The sequence below is a fragment of the Coregonus clupeaformis genome, chromosome 20 (genome assembly GCF_020615455.1).
Source record: "Coregonus clupeaformis isolate EN_2021a chromosome 20, ASM2061545v1, whole genome shotgun sequence".
NCBI classification, from domain to species: domain Eukaryota; kingdom Metazoa; phylum Chordata; class Actinopteri; order Salmoniformes; family Salmonidae; genus Coregonus; species Coregonus clupeaformis.
In genome coordinates this window covers 64,055,251-64,076,045 of record NC_059211.1, presented here as the reverse complement: position 1 = coordinate 64,076,045, position 20,795 = coordinate 64,055,251, and the positions used below count along the sequence as shown (strand labels likewise).

The 20,795-nt window shown below is 42.2% G+C and overlaps 3 protein-coding genes across 4 annotated transcripts; all 3 read left to right on the top strand.

Moving 5' to 3' along the window:
- The first annotated feature begins 4,527 nt into the window (after window positions 1-4,527).
- On the top strand, window positions 4,528-6,574 carry fdx2 (ferredoxin 2). The gene is made up of 5 exons (XM_041867196.2): window positions 4,528-4,721; window positions 5,052-5,103; window positions 5,373-5,479; window positions 5,609-5,696; window positions 5,883-6,574. The coding sequence occupies exons 1-5, from the start codon at window positions 4,544-4,546 to the stop codon at window positions 6,037-6,039; spliced, it is 582 nt and encodes a 193-aa protein (XP_041723130.1). The 5' UTR covers window positions 4,528-4,543; the 3' UTR covers window positions 6,040-6,574.
- Window positions 6,575-8,338: 1,764 nt separating this feature from the next.
- zglp1 (zinc finger GATA like protein 1) lies at window positions 8,339-13,777 on the top strand. Of its 2 annotated transcripts, none has more exons than XM_041867455.2 (6): window positions 8,339-8,576; window positions 9,864-10,066; window positions 10,147-11,546; window positions 11,786-11,895; window positions 12,412-12,505; window positions 12,758-13,777. In XM_041867455.2, exons 1-6 carry the CDS (start codon window positions 8,372-8,374, stop codon window positions 12,888-12,890), a joined length of 2,145 nt encoding a protein of 714 aa, XP_041723389.1. In that variant the 5' UTR covers window positions 8,339-8,371; the 3' UTR covers window positions 12,891-13,777. The 2 variants fall into 2 exon arrangements, with proteins under 2 accessions (XP_041723389.1, XP_041723390.1); XM_041867456.2 differs by having other exon boundaries at window positions 8,340-8,545.
- Window positions 13,778-15,219: 1,442 nt separating this feature from the next.
- On the top strand, window positions 15,220-17,491 carry LOC121553945 (forkhead box protein D1-like). Its single transcript, XM_041867347.2, has one exon. It carries the CDS (start codon window positions 15,300-15,302, stop codon window positions 16,302-16,304), a length of 1,005 nt encoding a protein of 334 aa, XP_041723281.1. The 5' UTR covers window positions 15,220-15,299; the 3' UTR covers window positions 16,305-17,491.
- Window positions 17,492-20,795: the final 3,304 nt, after the last annotated feature.

The window sequence follows — 20,795 nt, the reverse complement described above, 5'->3', positions numbered from 1 at the left end:
GCATCTATATACCACTTTTACGTACCACCAACTAACCCTGCATCTATATCCCACTATTACATACCACCAACTAACCCTGCATCTATATACCACTATTACATACCACCAACTAACCCTGCATTTATATACCACTATTACATTCCACCAACTAACCCTCCATCTATATACCACTATTACATACCACCAACTAACATCTATATACCACTATTACATACCACAAACTAACCCTCCATCTATATACCACTATTACATACCACCAACTAACATCCATATACCACTATCACATACCACCATCTAACCCTCCATCTATATACCACTATTACATACCACCAACTAACCCTCCATCTATATACCACTATTACATACCACCAACTAACCCTCCATCTATATACCACTATTACATACCACCAACTAACCCTCCATCTATATACCACTATTGCATACCACCAACTAACATCTATATACCACTATTACATACCACCAACTAACATCTATATACCACTATTACATACCTTAAACTAACCCTCCATCTATATACCACTATTACATACCACCAACTAACATCTATATACCACTATTACATACCACCAACTAACATCTATATACCACTATTACATACCACCAACTAACATCTATATACCACTATTACATACCACCAACTAACATCTATATACCACTATTACATTCCACCAACTAACCCTCCATCTATATACCACTATTACATACCACCAACTAACCCTCCATCTATATACCACTATTACATACCACCAACTAACATCTATATACCACTATTACATACCACCAACTAACCCTCCATCTATATACCACTATTACATACCACCAACTAACATCTATATACCACTATTACATACCACCAACTAACATCTATATACCACTATTACATTCCACCAACTAACCCTCCATCTATATACCACTATTACATACCACCAACTAACCCTCCATCTATATACCACTATTACATACCACCAACTAACCCTCCATCTATATACCACTATTGCATACCACCAACTAACATCTATATACCACTATTACATACCACCAACTAACATCTATATACCACTATTACATACCTTAAACTAACCCTCCATCTATATACCACTATTACATACCACCAACTAACATCTATATACCACTATTACATACCACCAACTAACATCTATATACCACTATTACATACCACCAACTAACATCTATATACCACTATTACATACCACCAACTAACATCTATATACCACTATTACATTCCACCAACTAACCCTCCATCTATATACCACTATTACATACCACCAACTAACCCTCCATCTATATACCACTATTACATACCACCAACTAACATCTATATACCACTATTACATACCACCAACTAACCCTCCATCTATATACCACTATTACATACCACCAACTAACATCTATATACCACTATTACATACCACCAACTAACATCTATATACCACTATTACATTCCACCAACTAACCCTCCATCTATATACCACTATTACATATCACCAACTAACCCTCCATCTATATACCACTATTACATACCACCAACTAACCCTCCATCTATATACCACTATTGCATACCACCAACTAACATCTATATACCACTATTACATACCACCAACTAACATCTATATACCACTATTACATACCTTAAACTAACCCTCCATCTATATACCACTATTACATACCACCAACTAACATCTATATACCACTATTACATACCACCAACTAACATCTATATACCACTATTACATACCACCAACTAACATCTATATACCACTATTACATTCCACCAACTAACCCTCCATCTATATACCACTATTACATACCACCAACTAACCCTCCATCTATATACCACTATTACATACCACCAACTAACCCTCCATCTATATACCACTATTACATTACACCAACTAACATCTATATACCACTATTACATTCCACCAACTAACCCTACACCTACTGTCTAACACTATTTCTGTCACGATTCTCTAAGACAGAACCCAGAAGCAGACCAGGACAAGGTGAGTTGAACGAAGGTGAGTGTTTATTTACAGATTCAAAAGATGCAGAATAATCCAGGAGACGGAGCGGGTGGCGGAGATGAGTAGGTGGAGGTGAAGTGGCAGATTAAATGATGGCACGGCAGGGGTTGGGTGAAGGTTCCGGGAGAATGACTGTAGACAGAAAAAAAACGGAGGTAAGTACAAGGCAGGTCAACAAGGTGCAAAATAACAAAAACTAACGCTAGTACTTAGAGGCTGATACGCTGACAAAACATACTGTTAATGGCTAACGATCCGGCAGGGAATGGATGTCAGGTCAAAGCTTAAGAAGGGGTGATGATCAGGACCAGGTGTGCCGAGGCTGATGAGAAGCAGGTGCGGGTGCGGGTAATCGAGAGATCACCCGCCTAGCAACGTCGCCAGGCAACCGGACAGGGTGCGTTCAGGAACCTTCAGGAAACAGGAGATACCGAGCAGAAAAACGGCAACACAGGCAGGAACAGACTCAGGACGCAGGGTTCATGACAATTTCACTACTTTGACCCTAACTGATCCTATACCAGGCTGACTGCCTGGGAGGACGGGACTCTTTCGTTCAACACACCTTGTAAAACCTTGTACACCCAAGTACTTCTCTGCAGCTGCCACCACAACATCTATTTTCTGTGATATACGTTCCATTTCTGCGGTACAGTTGATAACCATGGCAATGAATGCTAAGAAGCCAACCTTACTGAAGCACAAATTCGTATCACTCTGTATTGGCCTAGGCCTACTATTCACCCTAGACCCATCATCCTCTACTCTCTTCACTGCCTCAGCATACGACACCTGTTCTACTCTGACCCTGGGAACCTCAATCTGTCTCGCACCAGGCACTTCTGATCCCCAGCAAAATTGGCACCTAACAGCGGGTGTCACAGACAGGGAATCTTCGATTTCAGTTGCTCCACCTCAACCCTTAACGCCACCCCAGTAATCACTCCTTTCAAAGGCACCATGCTCCGGAGAGCAAATGTCATACGTTTTGTCGTGTGACGAGAAGCGCTCGCTCCCTCTGGACGGAAGAAACCCAGAAAATCATCACAAATCCACTTCGAGCTACCTTTAACACTACCCAACTTCATTTCTAACCAACCTGAGACTACATATGGATCAGCCAAAAGGCAGGGATCCAATTTCTCCAGAAATGTCACTACCACTGGGCCCAAATCATCAGGTTCAATTTCTGAGCCATCAGAGTCATCAGAATATGGTTTGTATTTGGCGCCATTCTTTCTCAACACACATTTTCCCACTGCACTCGGCTCTTCTCCTTCTTCCTCGCTGTCCATAACCATGTCTATCTGTTCACCTCTCTCATGCCGCACCTTCATCCGCTGTACTGCTTGCAGAACACGCACTGATGGCCTTTCTCCAATACCCACCTTCTGTTCCTTAGCCCAATTTACTAGTCTGGCTATCTCTGGCCTCTCCATGCTCCCAAAACGTGCCACAGTCGTCAGCCAGGTCTCCTTCTTATCATCCATTTCAGCAAACAATCCCTCTTCACTAACGAGTTTCAGTCGCCGGTTGACAGCCTCCCATTCACTCATTGAAGGAGAGGTCACCTTGTCCCATAATCGCCCAGAATGCACTGCACGGCCCATTGAAGATGCATGGACAACGTCCACAATGGGCATTAGTACAATCCCAATGGAGTTTCCCATCTCCTCAAAAATAGTTCTGTCCTTGCTCTATCTTGCTGCACTCTAAAAACAAAGATCGCCTCCTCTAACCTACACAGGGTTGTCACTAGTTACCACAGCCACAAAGTCTAAATATCGTACAAATTCATGGTCTTAATTTAAGGTTAGGGTTAGGCATAATATTAGCAGTGTGGTTAAGGTTAGGGTTAGGTTTAAATTTTGATTTTAAGAAGATAAATTGTAGAAATAGGCGGGGTTTAGCCATGTGTGGCTGTGGTAACTAGTGACCACCCCTACACACAATGTATGTTTAATTTGGGACTAGATCCTTTTTTTCTTCAACCTGAACTGAAAAGACAAAGGATAATGTTCTTTGTACCCTTAAAACCCCAACTACATAAAACAATAGAGCTCAAGTTTGACGCTTGCAGTAATCCATATTTCACTTGTTAACACTAATTAAAGTATCAGTACGCGCACAACTAGTTAGCGGCAACGGGGGGTACACATAAGGATAAAGTAGCCTAGTTCTTCTTTGATATACAGACGTTACAGACGAGACAAGATCAAATGTTTATTGGTTGGTAGAATTGTTGGTACACAAATATTGAGATTTTAAAAAGTTATGCGAGCACCAGAATCACATTTTATCTTTAGAATTTATAATAAAGGCATTTACAAGTCAGACTCTAAAAGTATTTCTAGTTCGAAATATTTTTGTTGCAACAGCACTCTCTGCCGTTCAAATAACTGAAGACAGTCGAAACATGCCTATGTCATTTCTCATTTTCTATTGGCTGCTTTCATTCACGTGATCAAAACATAATCATGGCGGCCTCTGCTGCAGTCCGTTCGAGCGTGGGGCTGACTTTGAGACTTTCTAGAGTTATACCAGATTGTAGCACATGTCCTTTCAACAGGTTGAATAGTTATTTGAATGGTATAGCTAGTTCTTCGAATGGTGATCGTTTTCGGACGTTGAACCGACACTTGCAGACATCCAGAGGTGAGTTGGTCTGTTAGCTAATTTACGCAGCTACACTTGGATAGCTATGTAGATAATTGTTCAGCTTCCATCAAACCAATTAATGTCTATCAATTTAGTGCTAGCCAGCTAGCTAGCTATGTCTAAGCAAATCGTAACTAGCTACTATTAGTAAGGCTTGCACCCACATTGTGAAAAATATAGCAAGACAATCATGGCATCTGTTGCTAAGAATATTTTATAAGTTGCGTAACTGATCTCCAAAGCTGCTACTGCTCCTACAGTAACTCAAACAATCCGTAAGAGGATCTGGAACTGAATGTCAACTATTTCTCTATTTTATTTTTGAAGGTCTGTACCACAATGAGGAGGGTGCAAGTGCAGAAGTCCCCCAAGAAGATGTGTAAGTAGCTACTCTGCCAATGCATCATTTAGCTAGCTAATGGAGTAACGTTAGCTAGTTATGTCTTTTCCCTTTTGACTCCGTTACATAACTGGGCAAGTTAGTTCTTCATCTGATGTAGTTATGCAGACAAAGTCAAGGGGATATTCATACTTTGTAACTGATTTGCGTTAATGCCATTAATTTTGAGTGCACCATGCATTCATCACTTGCATTGTCATTTGTGAACTACCAAGTTTTTAATATTGTTGTTTTTGGTCTGCTCTTAGGGTGAATGTGGTGTATATAGATAGATCAGGAAAGAGGATTCCAGTGAAGGCTAAAGTGGGAGACAACGCAATGTACCTGGCCCATAGGCACAACATTGAACTGGAAGGTGAGTGCTAATAGGCTCGGGATGACGTCCTGAGAGAATTCAGGTCAAAGTTGGTGATTGATTTCTCGATTATTGTATTCATGAACACTTACATCTTGTTTCTTGCTCCCTTCCCATGCGTGATTTAAGGAGCTTGCGAGGCGTCACTAGCTTGCTCAACGTGCCACGTGTATGTGAACAGAGACCACGTCGACAAGCTACCAGAGCCTGACGAAAGGTATGAGATTGTTTTATTGTAAGATATGCCATAGTCCATGAGAGCTCATATCATTGCACATCTTATAGTTGTCCCTGTCAAATAAACACATACAATGAAAATACGAAACATTCTTCAGTGTCAACAAGATTGACTCGTATAATGCAATGCAAATCAATGGTTTCAATTTAATTATTCTCATCGCAGAGAGGATGATATGCTGGACATGGCCCCCGCGCTACAGGAGAACTCCAGACTTGGCTGTCAGATCATCCTCACCCAGGAGCTGGAGGGCATCGAGCTGACCTTGCCTAAGGTCACCAGGAACTTCTACGTGGACGGCCATGTTCCCAAACCACACTGAGTACACTACACTCAACACTAGCACCCTATTTAGTGTGAAGCAATGTATTGGGCATGCGTTCTAAGTAGTATGCTAGTATGGATGTTGGAAGACAGCCCTCAGGACTGAGTCGTAAGAGAGAGAGGTGCACTCTTTGGACTGTCAGCAGGTATAAAGAGGTGAGCTGGGATAGAGGAGGCTTGAAGGGGCTCTTATATACCCACATGACTGTGTGCCAGAAGACAAAAGCTATGTACCAGTCACTGGCTGCGTTTAGAAGGGCAGCCCAATTATATTTTTTTCAATAATTGGTCTTTGACAATCAGATCAGCTCGGAAAAACGTGCTCCTGATGTGATTGGTCAAAAGACCAATTTAGTGGAAAACATCAGAATTGGGCTGCCTGTGTGAACGCAGCCCCTGAAGTGTGTTGTATTTGGCTCACACTGAAAATAATGCTGATTGTGGAAGAGTTGGATGGTTTTCAGCATTCATGTATAAATATGTCATGTGTATTGAAAAGTTCTCAGGCCAAGATTAAGATTTCTATCAAACCATTCAATGTCACAAACAGTTGTTCTTTGTTTCATAGTAACGTGAGTCAGCATTTCAGAAAGGCCCCTTGTCATTGCTACGCATCCAATCAAAACACGTTGTAAAGAACAACTTTGCATCCTTGAATGGAACATTCCATGTTACAACTCATTTACAAAGGACATCATACGCACAAACCTCCTCAAATGGAGCTTCCAAGTAGTCATTAGTCTCTACATTAACAGCACTCACAGACAGCTAACTAACAGTATGTTATGTGTACGTATATGTAGCTTTCACCATCATATCTACCCATGGCCAGTTTCTAGGAATTTTATTGGGGGGTTTTGTAGGCGTGTGGTGACTAGTCCTGTGTAGCTCAGTTGGTAGAGCATGGCGCTTGCAACGCCAGGGTTGTGGGTTTGATTCCCACGGGGGACCAGTATGGAAGAAAAAAATATGTATGCACTCACTAACTGTAAGTCGCTCTGGATAAGAGCGTCTGCTAAATGACTAAAATGTAGTCAAGACCTTGACAAGCCCATCCACAACACTGAAAGCCCCTTTCCCTACATCAAGCCTGTCAGAAATCATTAACTGTCTCTGATGTAACACTTTTCCAGTATGTTTTGTAAGCGAAGGGCAGCTTGAGATCGATTGGAACGGAAAGGGTTGAATCCGTTAGATAACTGATGACGCCAAGGAGTTACTTGGGCTGCGTTGACACAGGCAGCCTAATTCTGATTTTTTCCCCCACTAATTGGTCTTTTGACCATTCACATCAAAGCTCAACTGATTGGTCAAAAGACCAATTAGTGAAAAAAAGATCAGGATTGGGCTGCCTATATAAACACAGCCTAATCCATTTCACACTGACAGGTGCGTTTTGTTCAATTCCCAGGTCATTTCTGTTCCTGCCCATCCATACCCAGTAACGATTTGCCTTGTAATTTCACCATTAGTAGTCCCATTACTGTCCATCAAAAACCACCTGTATCCAGTATTAGTTGGTTCCTTTACAAACCTGGAATGCTTTCACTTGTACTGTAATGAAGTTGTCTAACATGCGCACAAAATATGTAAGTGTATTATGTATATATGGTATATCTCAAATTAGCAAGTTTATTTTAATTTGTACAATAAAAATACAAAAAGTTTGTACTAGTTTGTCTTAAACCCTATGCTTTTTAAAAACCACACTGAAGGCAATTGAACACAAGTGCAGTATTCAACGCCAGTCCTTGAGAGCAGTTTTAAACCTCAACACCCAGGAAAGGGAAACCAATTGTATAATCGACCAATTAATATCATACTAGGTCAAAACCACCTCTGGCCCTTTGAGGACTGAAGTTGAATACCACTGATAAAATGGTTGCGTTTAGGCAGCCCAATTCAGATATTTTCCGAACTAACTGGGCTTTTGACCCATCACATCTGATCATTTCCCGAGCTGATCTGATGGGTCAAAAGACAAATGAGTGAAAGAAATATCAGAATTGGGCTGCCTGTCTAAACAGCCAATGTGTCACTGCTAAATACTGATGCATTTTATTTGTTTTGTGGGTAAAGAATTTTAAATGGTTCAAGATAAAGCATCACAAGTCTCACTCAACAGCAGGGCTACAATTTGTACCAATAACCTCACTTCACGTGTTTTGTAATGGATGACTATTCTTGCAAAGCATTAGTAGCCTATACCTACTACTAGTAAGCCTATTTGCCTGGCTGTAAAACAAAAAAAATGATATATACAGAAGAAACAGGCGCCACAAGGTCGACAATTCCGGGAAAATCCAGAACGCAAGTCAACCCACACTTTTATGTGTTTATGCAGGCCAATCAACTTCAATCACAGACATCTGTGGCATCCTGTAGGCCCAACAACAAGTGCATTGTGGCAACGTGACTATCAATTTCCTGAAGCTAGTGATCAAATTGGGGGAGAAATGATTGTAATTTCTCTCAAGAAGACAGATTCGGTGAGAAAACCAAGGGTGAGTCTGCATGTGGGCCCTGATCGCCTTGGTAAGAGATTGCACGGTGATCGCCGACATGATTAGCGCATTACATTGTCAAAAGATTGATCTCAATAGTTTCAAGAACTATTTAATCCGATCGATCACAGGGATCTCATATAATACGATGTTTTATTTAAATACTTGATACTTTCTAAGGTAGGGTATGGGAATCTTGAGATCTTGCGTGGCAGAAAAGATCGTATTCAAACGCACGGGCTCTGCTTGCCCTCAGACTGAGCAGTGAGCTCGAGCAAGATATTTCATCCTCATTCAGGACATCTATCAAATACTAGAACGCAGATGGTTACATTTTGAGGAGAAATTGATACAATTTGACAAAGTAAGTGTGTATCAATAGGCTATATCGTATACGTTAGTTAGAATGTCATTGTAGGCTTACTCATTATTTGCTAAAGACTTTCAAGTTTTGTTGGGCCATTAATTCTAGCTCTGCTCACGAAGGTAGTTTGATTTTAACAGCTAATTCCGACTGTTCTAGAAGTTAGTAACTACTAACAGGCTACGTAACAATCTTTTTAACTTGAATTATGACAGTATAATCAGTGGTTTTAAAGTACTACTTAAGTAGTTTTTTTGTGTATCTGTACTTTACTATTTATATTTTTGACTACTTTTACTTTTACTTCACTACATTCCTAAAGAAAATAATGTACTTTTTACTCCATACAGTTTCCCTGACACCCAAAAATATTAGTTACATTTTTTATGCTTAGCAGGACAGGAAAATTGTCAAATTCACGTACTTATCCCTGGTCATGCCTACTGCATCTGATCTGACAGACTCACTAAACCCAAATGCTTCGTTTGTAAATTATGTCCGAGTATGGAGTGTGCCCCTGGCTATCCGCAAGCAATTTACAAAAATACAATTGTGCCGTCTGGTTTGCTTAATATAAGCAATTTGAAATTATGTATACTTTTACTTTTGATACTTAAATATATTTCAAACCAAATATCTTTAAGACTTTTACGCAAGTAGTATTTTACTGTGTGACTTTCACTTTTACTTGAGTAATTTTCTATTAAGGTATCTTTACTTTTACTCAAGTATGACAGTTGGGTACTTTTCCACCACAGAGTATAATGAAATCAAGTATAATGTTTAATCACTTATTGTAATTTGTAAGTATTTGTTTTTATTTAGGAAGTGTATATATATTCAGCTGATAACTATAATTCTACTTTAACAATAAAACATACAGTATTTCCATTCAAACCTATATTGTCACTTAATAGTATAGTAAACACTGTCCAATTGTTTCCTTTCCACAAGATGGGCACATCAACATGAGCACAGCAGCCACCTACAGACCAGGCAGCCACCTACAGACCAGGCAGCCACCTACAGACCAGGCAGCCACCTACAGACCAGGCAGCCACCTACAGACCAGGCAGCCACCTACAGACCAGGCAGCCACCTACAGACCAGGCAGCCAAGGGACCATGGAAGATCCGGACACCCAGGAGGGTCCGCAGGTGTGTGTGCTGTGTGAGTGGGTCAATATTAACTCAGTGTGTGGTTGAGTCTTCTTCTTCTTCCTTTTCTTCTTCTTCAGGTGACCCAGTCCACCATCCTCTACCTCATCCAAGAAGCCACCAAGTTAGCAACTCCCACCCCACTCCACAACCACTCCATAGACTTAAAGCCTAGTACACCTGTATCAAATGAAGGGTCTAAAAAGGATCAAGTGTCTGATCATAGGCCTTATCCTCCTCAGCACAATTCCTCTCTTACGAGCCTTCATAACCAGCGAAAAGATGACTTAAAACAACATAGGAGCCATACAAACTCAGTCCTGCCCAGCCGTCATAGTAGCAGCAGTCCATGGGAGTTGATGAGTCTGATCAACATGCAGTGTGAGAGACTCCTCCATTCAGACGACCAAGAGGAGGGGGCCTCAGCTAGGGCTCAGTTGGTTCCTATAGACTCTGACGATCATCCTACTGAAGGTGTGGGGTGCAGTAAGAACACAGTCCCTGTCTGCCCCACTCTAGTCAGTACCAGGGGGGATTTTCCCCATCCTCATGACAGGTCCAGGGGAGAGATTGGTGAGATGGGTGGAGGTGGTGATTGCTCACCCACAAGTCCAGGTACCAATTCTCAGACATCACCGGATGTCAATGGCAGCTACAACACTAAACCTGGTGTGGGAGATTCAGAATCTGAGGTTGTGATGAACAAAGACACAGGAGTCACGTTTTGTCTTGGCGGTGATGGATTGTCTGTGAGTGAAGAAAGCAGAAAGGTCCTCTGTGCCTTAGTCAAAGAAGACAACACACAGAAGGAGGCCCGTCCTGAGGCAAAATACAAAGTATCAGTTAAACATCCATCTGTATCATATATAAACCTATTTGGTCAACCGCTTGACCACAAAGTAGCTACAATTAAGGATGCAGCAAGTCTATCATCTCCCTCCATAGACACCATGACATGCATACATCCAGGCCCAGAAGAGCTGAACCTTGACATGACCGTGGACTTCAACTCAAACATATGTTTCACCTTTGACCCCAAGGAAGACATGCCACCACCCCCAAACTCCCCTCGTACTATGTTGCTCATATTGAACAGTGAAGCAGGGTCTGTGAGTGTGAACGCAAAGTCAGTTCAAGATGCCATTTTTCCAGGCAGCAAAGCAGAGCTCAATGAACTCTGCATGGAAGAGGACACAGACATAATACAAGATGCCAGTCTTATTACAGACTATCCATTGGACCTCACCCAAAGCTGCATGGACATGGAGGATGACATGGACACTCTCCCCCCAGCCCCCCAGTCTCCCTCTCCATCTAACCCCATGTGGAGGACCACCAAGGCCCCGAGGAAGCAGCCCAATCCCAGCCGGAGTGTGGATGTTGGGGACCCAGACTTCCAGGGAGTGACGTTCCGGATGCAGACAGAGCTGGACGACAGCAGGGAGCAATATCGCCTTCTCATCACCTCCAGGAAGTACAGGTATGGTTGATGTCAGAGTATGCATGGCTCTTTCTCCCCATAACTGAAAGTGCTTAAAAAATGTACAAATACATTTATTATATTATTTAGAGCTGCCTTAGGTAATAAAGTATTATATGAAATTCAATTTGTATGTTACACATTTCCCTATGCAATATATTGTTGTAAAATATCTCACAATGTTCTCTACAAATGAACTGCTTTATAAAGCTGTGTGTGTATGCCTGCGTGTCTTCTAGTGAAGAGCCCTCTAGTGGTCCGACCCGGAGGTCACCGAGGGCAGGCAGGTCCCGTTCATCCCAGAGTTCCATGAGGACCAGCAGCTCTGAAGAGAGCGACCCCTCCTCCAGTGACTAACAATATATACCACTCTTCACCAGGAGGGGGCGCCACTACTGCACAAAACAATACCAGATCCATAGAAATAGGCCGAACACTACACTCTTAGAAAAAAGGGTTCATGAGAGGTTATTTGCAGGGACTGGATGTTCTATGTAGAAATATTTATACTCAAGTAATCCAGGAGGGGGTACCATTACAACACAAATCAAACACTTTAACTAGAACCATAGACAGGTGGAATACATTTGATGAGGGGGAGTTTTAGAGGAGGTATTTTGGGAAACTGCTGTGTAAACATCCTAAGACTTTAATGAGTAACATAGTGTACAGTGTTAAAGGCAGCAAGATCAGGTTGTGATTTGGCACTCACACTCGCTGTGCACCTAAAAGGAAATAAAATGAAAGAGAAGCCATATACTGAGTCATTGAAACAAATAATTTCATTATTCTACAACCTATTTAGGAGGATTATGGCACAAGGCCTATTTGTTTGTGCTGATAGTCACTCCTTTCTCCCCATCAGAGAATAAGATCTGTGCCTCCTGCTGCACCAGGAAGACACCCCTGTGGAGAGATGCTGAGGACGGGACCCCGTTGTGTAACGCCTGTGGAATAAGGTGAGTCGCATTAAATACAGTGCATTATCAAGCACATCGATACGGCCCAGAGTTTCTCCTGGTCAGGTCACGTGGCCATGAACTCTGACCCTGTAATTATAGTATATGGTGACCGTGACGTTGATGACCACAATATCACGCAACCCCGTATGTGAGCTGTGGACAGAATTAGGACTTGAAGGACATGTAAGGCCAACAGTCAGTGTAACCTAGATCCCCTGTTATTCTCCTCCATGTCTGCTTACTCCTCAGGTATAAGAAGTACAAGGTACGCTGCCTGCAGTGTTGGCACATCCCTAGGAAGGAGGGAAACTCCAACTCACGCTGCTTCAAATGTGGAAACTTACTACGGCTGGCTACGTCCCACCGCAAGCACTCCACCTGATAGGGGAAGGGAACACACTTAGGCCTTGGCATGAGGTCCTAGACACTGATACCACAGCCAATCCCCCTCCAGGTACAAGGTCATTGGCCCCACCTCCTGACTTTGAGACTCATTAAGTTATTTGATAATTATTACATGACATCATTTCATAGTGGGTCACAGTGTTGTTTGGCTGAGCCATGGTGGGTCACAGTGTTGGCTGAGCCATAGTGGGTCACAGTGTTGTTTGGCTGAGCCATGGTGGGTCACAGTGTTGGCTGAGCCATAGTGGGTCACAGTGTTGGCTGAGCCATGGTGGGTCACAGTGTTGGCTGAGCCATGGTGGGTCACAGTCTGACTGATCTGGCTCGGGTCTTGCTGCTTTTAGCACTGTGGCGTGCACTCGTCACTTTAGGAAGAAGGAGTCCAATAGGAGAAGAGTGTCTTTCTGCTTGGAGGCTGTGTCTATTGACAGTAGACTGTCTGTGTCCGAAACAACTCAGACAAAAGTAATGCACTATACAGGGAATTGGGAATCTCTGGCCAACAGTAGTGCATTTTAGGGACTAAGGACCCATGGCTCTGGCCAAAGACGGTGCACTGCTATACTGGGAATAGGTAGCCATTTTGGATTGTTTACTCTCCTTGTTTACTAGACCTTGGTGCTATCCAGTTTATATGTTACATTAAGGTAAATGAAGTTGTGATATATTATCTGTTGTTCTTGTTGAGTTTGTATATATATTTTTCTTTTCCTTTTCTTGTTGTTTCTGGATAGCCCTTAGCATTAACTGGCTGGATTAGGGATGAAGCAGTTCCATATATTTACTGTTTCCTGTCAGAAAGAAACGTTTGTGTTAGTGTGCTACACTTTTGGGTTTGGTGTGCATAAAGTTCTTGTTAAAATATCTTATCTGGTTTGTTTTCATTTTATCTCTCAATCCTCTGAATGTGTGCCTACAACTTGGTTTATAATGAGGAATCTGAAAAATGGATGCATTATTTTTATATAAATTGATATGGAACCATATTCAAACTGATTTGTGAGAATTACCTCAGGAATGTTCAAGTTTGTATGCTTAAATTAAATGCAATTAGTGAGACTTTAAAATGTATCAAAATAAGAAAGAGGCAAGTGTAACAGCAGACACTCCTGCAGCAGGAATAAACACACAACCTGGGCTGTGCAATATTTTGTGCCTGTAGTGAAACGCTCTTTACTTTTGCCCGATGCGTCTGTTTCACATCAGAAAAGTGCATAATCAGAAATAATAGCCACACAGTATTTGCCAAGCACAGTTATCGACTGATTTTGGGACCTGCTGGAAATATTGGAATTCTCATGAAGTATTTAGTATAGACCAGTTTAAAATTAAAATCTGGCCACTGCCAGCGTGTTGTCTTTCACATGTATAGATAAGTAGCCTATCATAACATTTTGTTAAATAATATAATATTCGTTATAGCTGGCCATAAACAACATGGAAAGAATGGCTAATACATTATGAATTGTAATTGATTTTACTATATACAGTAAGCTAGTGGCTTTAAAACGGTTACAATGTTTATGCATTACTGCATAGAGACCACGCATAAAAGCGCAGCACGTGCGCACTGGCACCGAAGTCATTTTGTCCTAGCTCTCCAGTTCAGTGCTTATTCATTTCATTTCTCCTTTCAGAAAACAATACAGTTTTGACCATATTCGACTCTCGAGTGAAATAAAATCCATCATAAAAGAATGCTATGAATAGAGAACTGGATAGGATTGGCATTTGTTGTGGTAGACAGATTCTATTAAAATAAAGGGCTGTAGGTATTCAATAATGGTTTTACAAATGGGAAAACGGGATATATTATTGAGTCCTGTTAACTGTTAAATGTATCGAAGAAAACTGACAATAGTTCCCCCATCACCTGTAACATATCAGAAAATAGTATACCTACAGCCCTATCCAGTTACTTTATGCAAATTATTACAATCAGGCTTCTGATTTTAGTACAACAAAGTGCATTTTTATTGAGTGACAACAAGCCCCAAATACTATTTATTTATTAAGTGTAGCCTATGTCCTAATGTGCCATTGTGTGTTGAACATCAAAGTTGTCTAATGGCCTATTCTTTATTCCATAAGTTATTTCTCCCCAAGATCAAAAACACTTTTGTAGGCCTAATGATTGTTTTGACTTCTTGTGATGGATGTTTATTTTAGTAAGTATTTGTCGTAATTATTTTCAGGACTGAAGAGGAGAAGGAGCAGGGGGACGGAGGAGGGGGGGGTGAAAAGTATTTTGGTGCAGCTGGGTTTTCTTTTTTTTTGTTAATGAAAAGCGAAAAGGCAGGAGGCAGGCCCGTAGCGTGTGTCCGACCCGAGGATCCTCATCTCGCCTGTTGGCGCATGCAGGTGGCACCGGACCCGCGAGAGGATTATGACGCTGGAAGGAGAGCTGGAGCTCATGGAGAGGGCCGATATCGACTTGGAGGGAAAAGGGAACAAAGCTACACGAAACCAGGAGTATGTATCCTTGACCAAAGAAGACGGGACCGATTTGGAGCAGCAAAGCGCTGCGTCCTTGTCTCCAAAACAGCCAGCGAAGGATACGGAGGATGACGGTGACTTTACGCCAAAGTGCACAGGGAGAAGCGCTGCCCCTGTGAAACCTCCGTACTCCTACATCGCTCTTATCACCATGGCAATTCTCCAGAGCCCGAAGAAGAGACTGACTCTGTCGGAGATATGTGACTTCATCTGTCAGCGCTTCGCGTATTACCGGGAGAAGTTCCCCGCGTGGCAGAACTCCATCCGTCACAACTTGTCCCTCAACGACTGCTTCGTCAAAATGCCCCGGGAGCCCGGTAACCCCGGGAAAGGGAACTACTGGACGTTAGACCCTATGTCGTCTCATATGTTCGAGAACGGGAGCTTCCTTCGGCGGAGGAAACGTTTCAAACGGCAGCATTTCCGATTTGGGATGATGGACACCCGGTGCCCGCTCGAGCGCAGCAGCGTGCTCCCTGGATTCTCCTTCTACGGGACGCACGGGATAGGGCCGTGTCATTTTCAGGTACCCGGTTTAGAATTGTACCATCACTTGGGCAGCGAACATCATTCGGTTTCTAACCAAAGCATCCCACCAGTGAGCAGCATCTTGCCCGCGCTCTCCTCACTTTTATCAAGGAATTCGAACGTTGTCCAAAATACGTTTATTCCACCTCATTCTATTAGCTTTGAGAATTTCGATACAACACGCCGCTCAGCCTCCACAGTGGGCCAAGCTTTGGTCCCGGGATCTTCATTTCTGTCCCCGGCCTCGCTCCATTCGATGGGCGCTGCGCATCTCTTGAGCTTTCATCCGGAGTACCACAAACTGCGCTCTCTCCCCAACTCCAGCCTTATAGCAAATGAACTCTTGCAGCAACTTGGTGACAAATAGCTTAATCAATAGTGTTTTCTGTATTGACGTGGATTCATCAGGGAAACCCACCTTTCATAGATTTGTATCTATTCAATGAAACAAATGCTTCAAATAGAACATTTTATGTTTTCAAGATGTCAATTGAGTCAAAATTTCTAACAAAAGGTTAGTGGCCAACGAAAAAAATGTTTTGCAATACAAATGTGGTTTGAGGCCTTTATTTTGTGTAAATAATGCTTTTATAATGAAATATTATCAGTTGATTTTTAACGACATTTGGCTAATTATCACACATTTGAATAAAAATGATAATTTAACACTGAAAGAAAAACATCAAATCATAACAAAAAATGTTTTGTAATTGAACATGTCAGATTTATTATACAATTTGTCTAGATTCACTGATGCAGAACCTCTCAGAATTACCCTAATCTCCCATATGTGCCTATCTTGCCCATGGCAAATGTAATCTCTATAGGCTTACTTTGAAAATGTTATATTTTGCCTAATTTTAAAGCTAATTATTTTTAAGGGGAAATGTATTTTCCTACACTGTGGAATCAATAACAACACACAAAATATTTGGAGCGCCAACAATGTGGAGCCCTGAAACATAAAAACACGAGCTTTCAATAACCATTTGTTTTGAAAGGTGTCTGGTCTTATTTTTGTTTAAGTTGACAATATTTCGTTTGATTGACTGGCGTTATAATTTTACAAATTACCATTTGAATATTTTTCATTCAGTAGCTTATTTTATGCCACATTTGGCCATGCCTGCGTGGCATAAAATATGAGCTTCACCTGCTTGGGCACGCGAGTGGAAACCTTTTAAATGTGAGGACGTCATTGAGTTTATTTTATTTTACTCTTCGTGTCAACGTGTGATTGGTTACCACACCAATGATTTGTTTGAAAAGCTGTACTGTATATGCAAGATCTCACGGTGCATACACGCATATGCCCATTCTTCATATCTCATTCGAGTGTCTCTGTGTGTGTGTCTGTGCGTGGCCTGCACCACTACATGTGTTAAAAAGAAGGCATTCCACAATCAAAACTAACGCCTTCCTATTATAAAGGGCTACAGTTCCAAATCCTGCATGCTAAGTTCAACATCTGTTTGTTCTGTAATGTTGTTCCACGATTTATCAAATGCATCTAGAGAGATCCAGCCTACATTAAACATCACATTGTTATATTGAGTGTAATGTACAGTTGTTTACTTTAATGTAACCTATATTTGGCTGTGTCTATAGATTCTGTGTGCTGCATAGTTCGTTTTGTCTTGGACTTGGACTATAGTGTTTACCATATGCCTGCTCTCCATTGCAGAAAGACCCATGTCAGAATTACTACACAGCTTTAACACTTGCATTTGATCTCCAGTTATAAATCCTAGTGTTGTTGGACTGCTAAGCATCGGAACACGCAAAACCTCTCCACGTTCCATCGTTGGTCATCTCTTTGAGCAGTTTGCTTTTCCTGGCGCACTCCATCATATTGGGCTTTTATTCAATTATATACTTTTCTCCTTTCCCCGTTCCCCTGCCTCTGTTTAACTGTTCTGTGTGTGCCTGTGTGTGTCATCAGTGCGGCCGGTTAAAACGCAACTCTGCACTGTGTTTTAAAGGCCCCCGTGGCGTTCGATATGACAGAGTGTGTGTATTTGGAAAAGGGGGACCCCCCTCGTGGCAGCAGATGACAGTGACATATAGCAGGAGTGCCACCCAGAAGGCCTATGAGCTCACACTTCAGCCATGCATCCACAGAGAACGAGAGAGATGGAGGGAGGGAGGAAGGGATAGATGGAAAGATGGAGAGGGAGAGAGAAAGTGTGTGCACGTGGGCGCATGAGTGTGTGTGTGGAGCTTGTGAGTTACAGGAGAACAAGGACACAGATGATGGTGCCAGAAAGGATTTTAGTAGAGGACAGGGAATAAATGGAATGAGAGGAAGATGTGTTTGGAAAAGGGAAAATCTGGAGAGTAACAGAGAGAGAGTTTAGCAATGGTGATGGTGGTGACAAAGAGGGGCTTAGATTTTACAGTCAGGTATTTACCTGGTATTTAGTTACTGAGAAATTACACCATAATTACCTATAATTACATTTGGATCTTTGTGTTTTACTGAAATAACCACACCTATGTGCCGTTAAGAACCAGGTAGTTTAGAACTCTTTGAAGTAAGTGGAAAAATTCCATTCTTACCACATAAGTGTAAATAGGGACTGTCAAGTAAAATCCTTCTATCCTATTCTGTTGAAATAACCTTGACCACAATGTTCTTACCCAGGACCTGAATTCAAAAAGCGTCTCAGAATAGAAGTGCTGATATAGTATCTGGTCCCCCTTTTCCATATAATCATATTCATTATGTTATAAAAGGTGTGTTGCTACGGCAAAACGGATCCTACGTCAGCACTCAGAGACATTTTACGAATATGGTCCAAGATTCTCTTCTATTCCTTTTAGAGGTGTGATGCACCGAATGTTTCCAATTATCTCATAGCTAGAAATAGGACCACAACAAAAGCAGGAAAAAATTGAAGTCCAAATAGCCCTATTTTCTCTGCTATGTTTAGCCTCATTACGTGATGTCATAGAAGACAGCCAGATGTCATGACTTCACCGTTACTCACCCCTTAACCAATCCAACACATATCAATCTATGTGCGTGTGTATACAGTATGTGTGTGTGCGTGTGTGTGTGTGTGTGTGTGTGTGTGTGTGTGTGTGTGTGTGTGTGCGCACATACCCATCTCTACCACACATCAGTCACAAACCCCAGTTTCCAGGTCAACAAACAGCACCAGCTGTTTACTTCTCAGAGGAAAGACAGATTGACAGAACTGTAGAAAAGAAAAGTAGCTCTGCATATCGGACCACGTACTATGGAGTTTGATTCTACCCAGATACTACCCAGGTCTAGTGTGATTCGCAGATGGAGGGTTATTTGGTTCTGATCAGCCTCATTTGATGGCCATTACTTTTGACTTGGTGTTAGAAACACACACACACAACTATCATGCTCACCCTGTCCCACCCTGATGTACGAGACAGGGTGGACTGGTGTGTGTGTTGTCTCTGCTTCTCTTTCCTACTGCTCTTCACTTCCTCCTTCTCTCCTGCTTATCTTTCTATCCAAACTCTCACCCCTTTGTCTTCCCTCAGCCCCCCCCTCTCTCTCTCTCTCCCTCTCCTCTGCCAGTCTGCCCTCTGTTGTAGTTCATAGCTGTATTATAGCTCTATACCACCCAGTCGGCTGTGTAGTGAATATGCTGTTCATCCAGCCCAATGCTAGCTAGCTAACTGTGTTGGTGGTCCCTGGTGTAAGCTGTATCCTCCTCCTCTCCTGTTCCTGTTTTTTTTATAGCAAACACAAAATTGTTCCTAATTCTCTGCTGCTGGAGGGAGGTTATTTGTGGCTTTTGGCTAAGACAGCATAGCCAGGCTTTTAATTAGAAAAAGCTGCTGGATCTCCAGTTGTCTTTTCTTCCTTCGTGGGCTGAAGGCGCTCTTGCTTCAGATCTGGAATAGTACAAAACAATTAATTAGGTTATCAGACACACAGGGCAGTTGTGATCTGTTTGGGTGGAATATGTTAAAGTATGAGATTGAGTTCACACTTTATTTGGATAGTCCATCTGTAGATGCTCTAGGGATAGTCATAGTATCAACAAACTATCTGTTGATAAGCAACTGATTGCTAAGGTTAGGTATAGAATAAGGGTTAGGGTAAGGGTTAAGTTTAGAGGTAGGATAAGGGTTAAGGTTAGAATTAGAGCTAGGGTTAGGGTTAGTAGATAGTTAGTTGAAATGTAACTGATAGTCTGTAGAGCATCTACAGATGGACTATCCAAATAAAGTGTTATCGAGATTGAAGCAGGCTAGTGGTGGTCTCCTGTGACTAGGGTTATGGGTTAGAACGAGGGAGGGAAGGAGGGAGGGGGAGAGAGAGAGAGAGAGAGAGAGAGAGAGAGAGGATGAAAAGCTAAATAAAGAGTTTCTCACAGTATGGTTCAGGAGTGTTTGGGGGCTGGACAGACTGCTCTGTGCTGTGTGCCGTCCTACAGCCCATAAATATACCCCTCCCTCTCTCTTTCTCCTCTCCCTGCTCTGTGTCCAGCTCTGCCTCCAGTGCTCATAAAACCAGAGCTGACAGGTGCTGGAGACTCAAAGCAGGACTGAGGGAGAAAGAGAGAAGGAGAGCTTTTACCGTGTTTTAATTGTAGACGCTACAGCGGAGGGTGCATTTAGATAGGGCAACACAGTGTTACAGATCTAGAATCGGCTTCACTCCCCAATTCCTTAACCATTACTAACCTTAACCATTACTGGGGGAAATGCAAAACTGATCTAAGATCAGCATATACAGTACAGGGCAACTTAGACCTACTCCTTGAATCCAACACGCCTCAATACCTGAACCACATTTCCTCAGCCCAGAGAGGAGGAGAGGGAGGGGGGAGAGAGGGTGAGTCAGCCAGACCAGGGTGGAGGAAGGGAA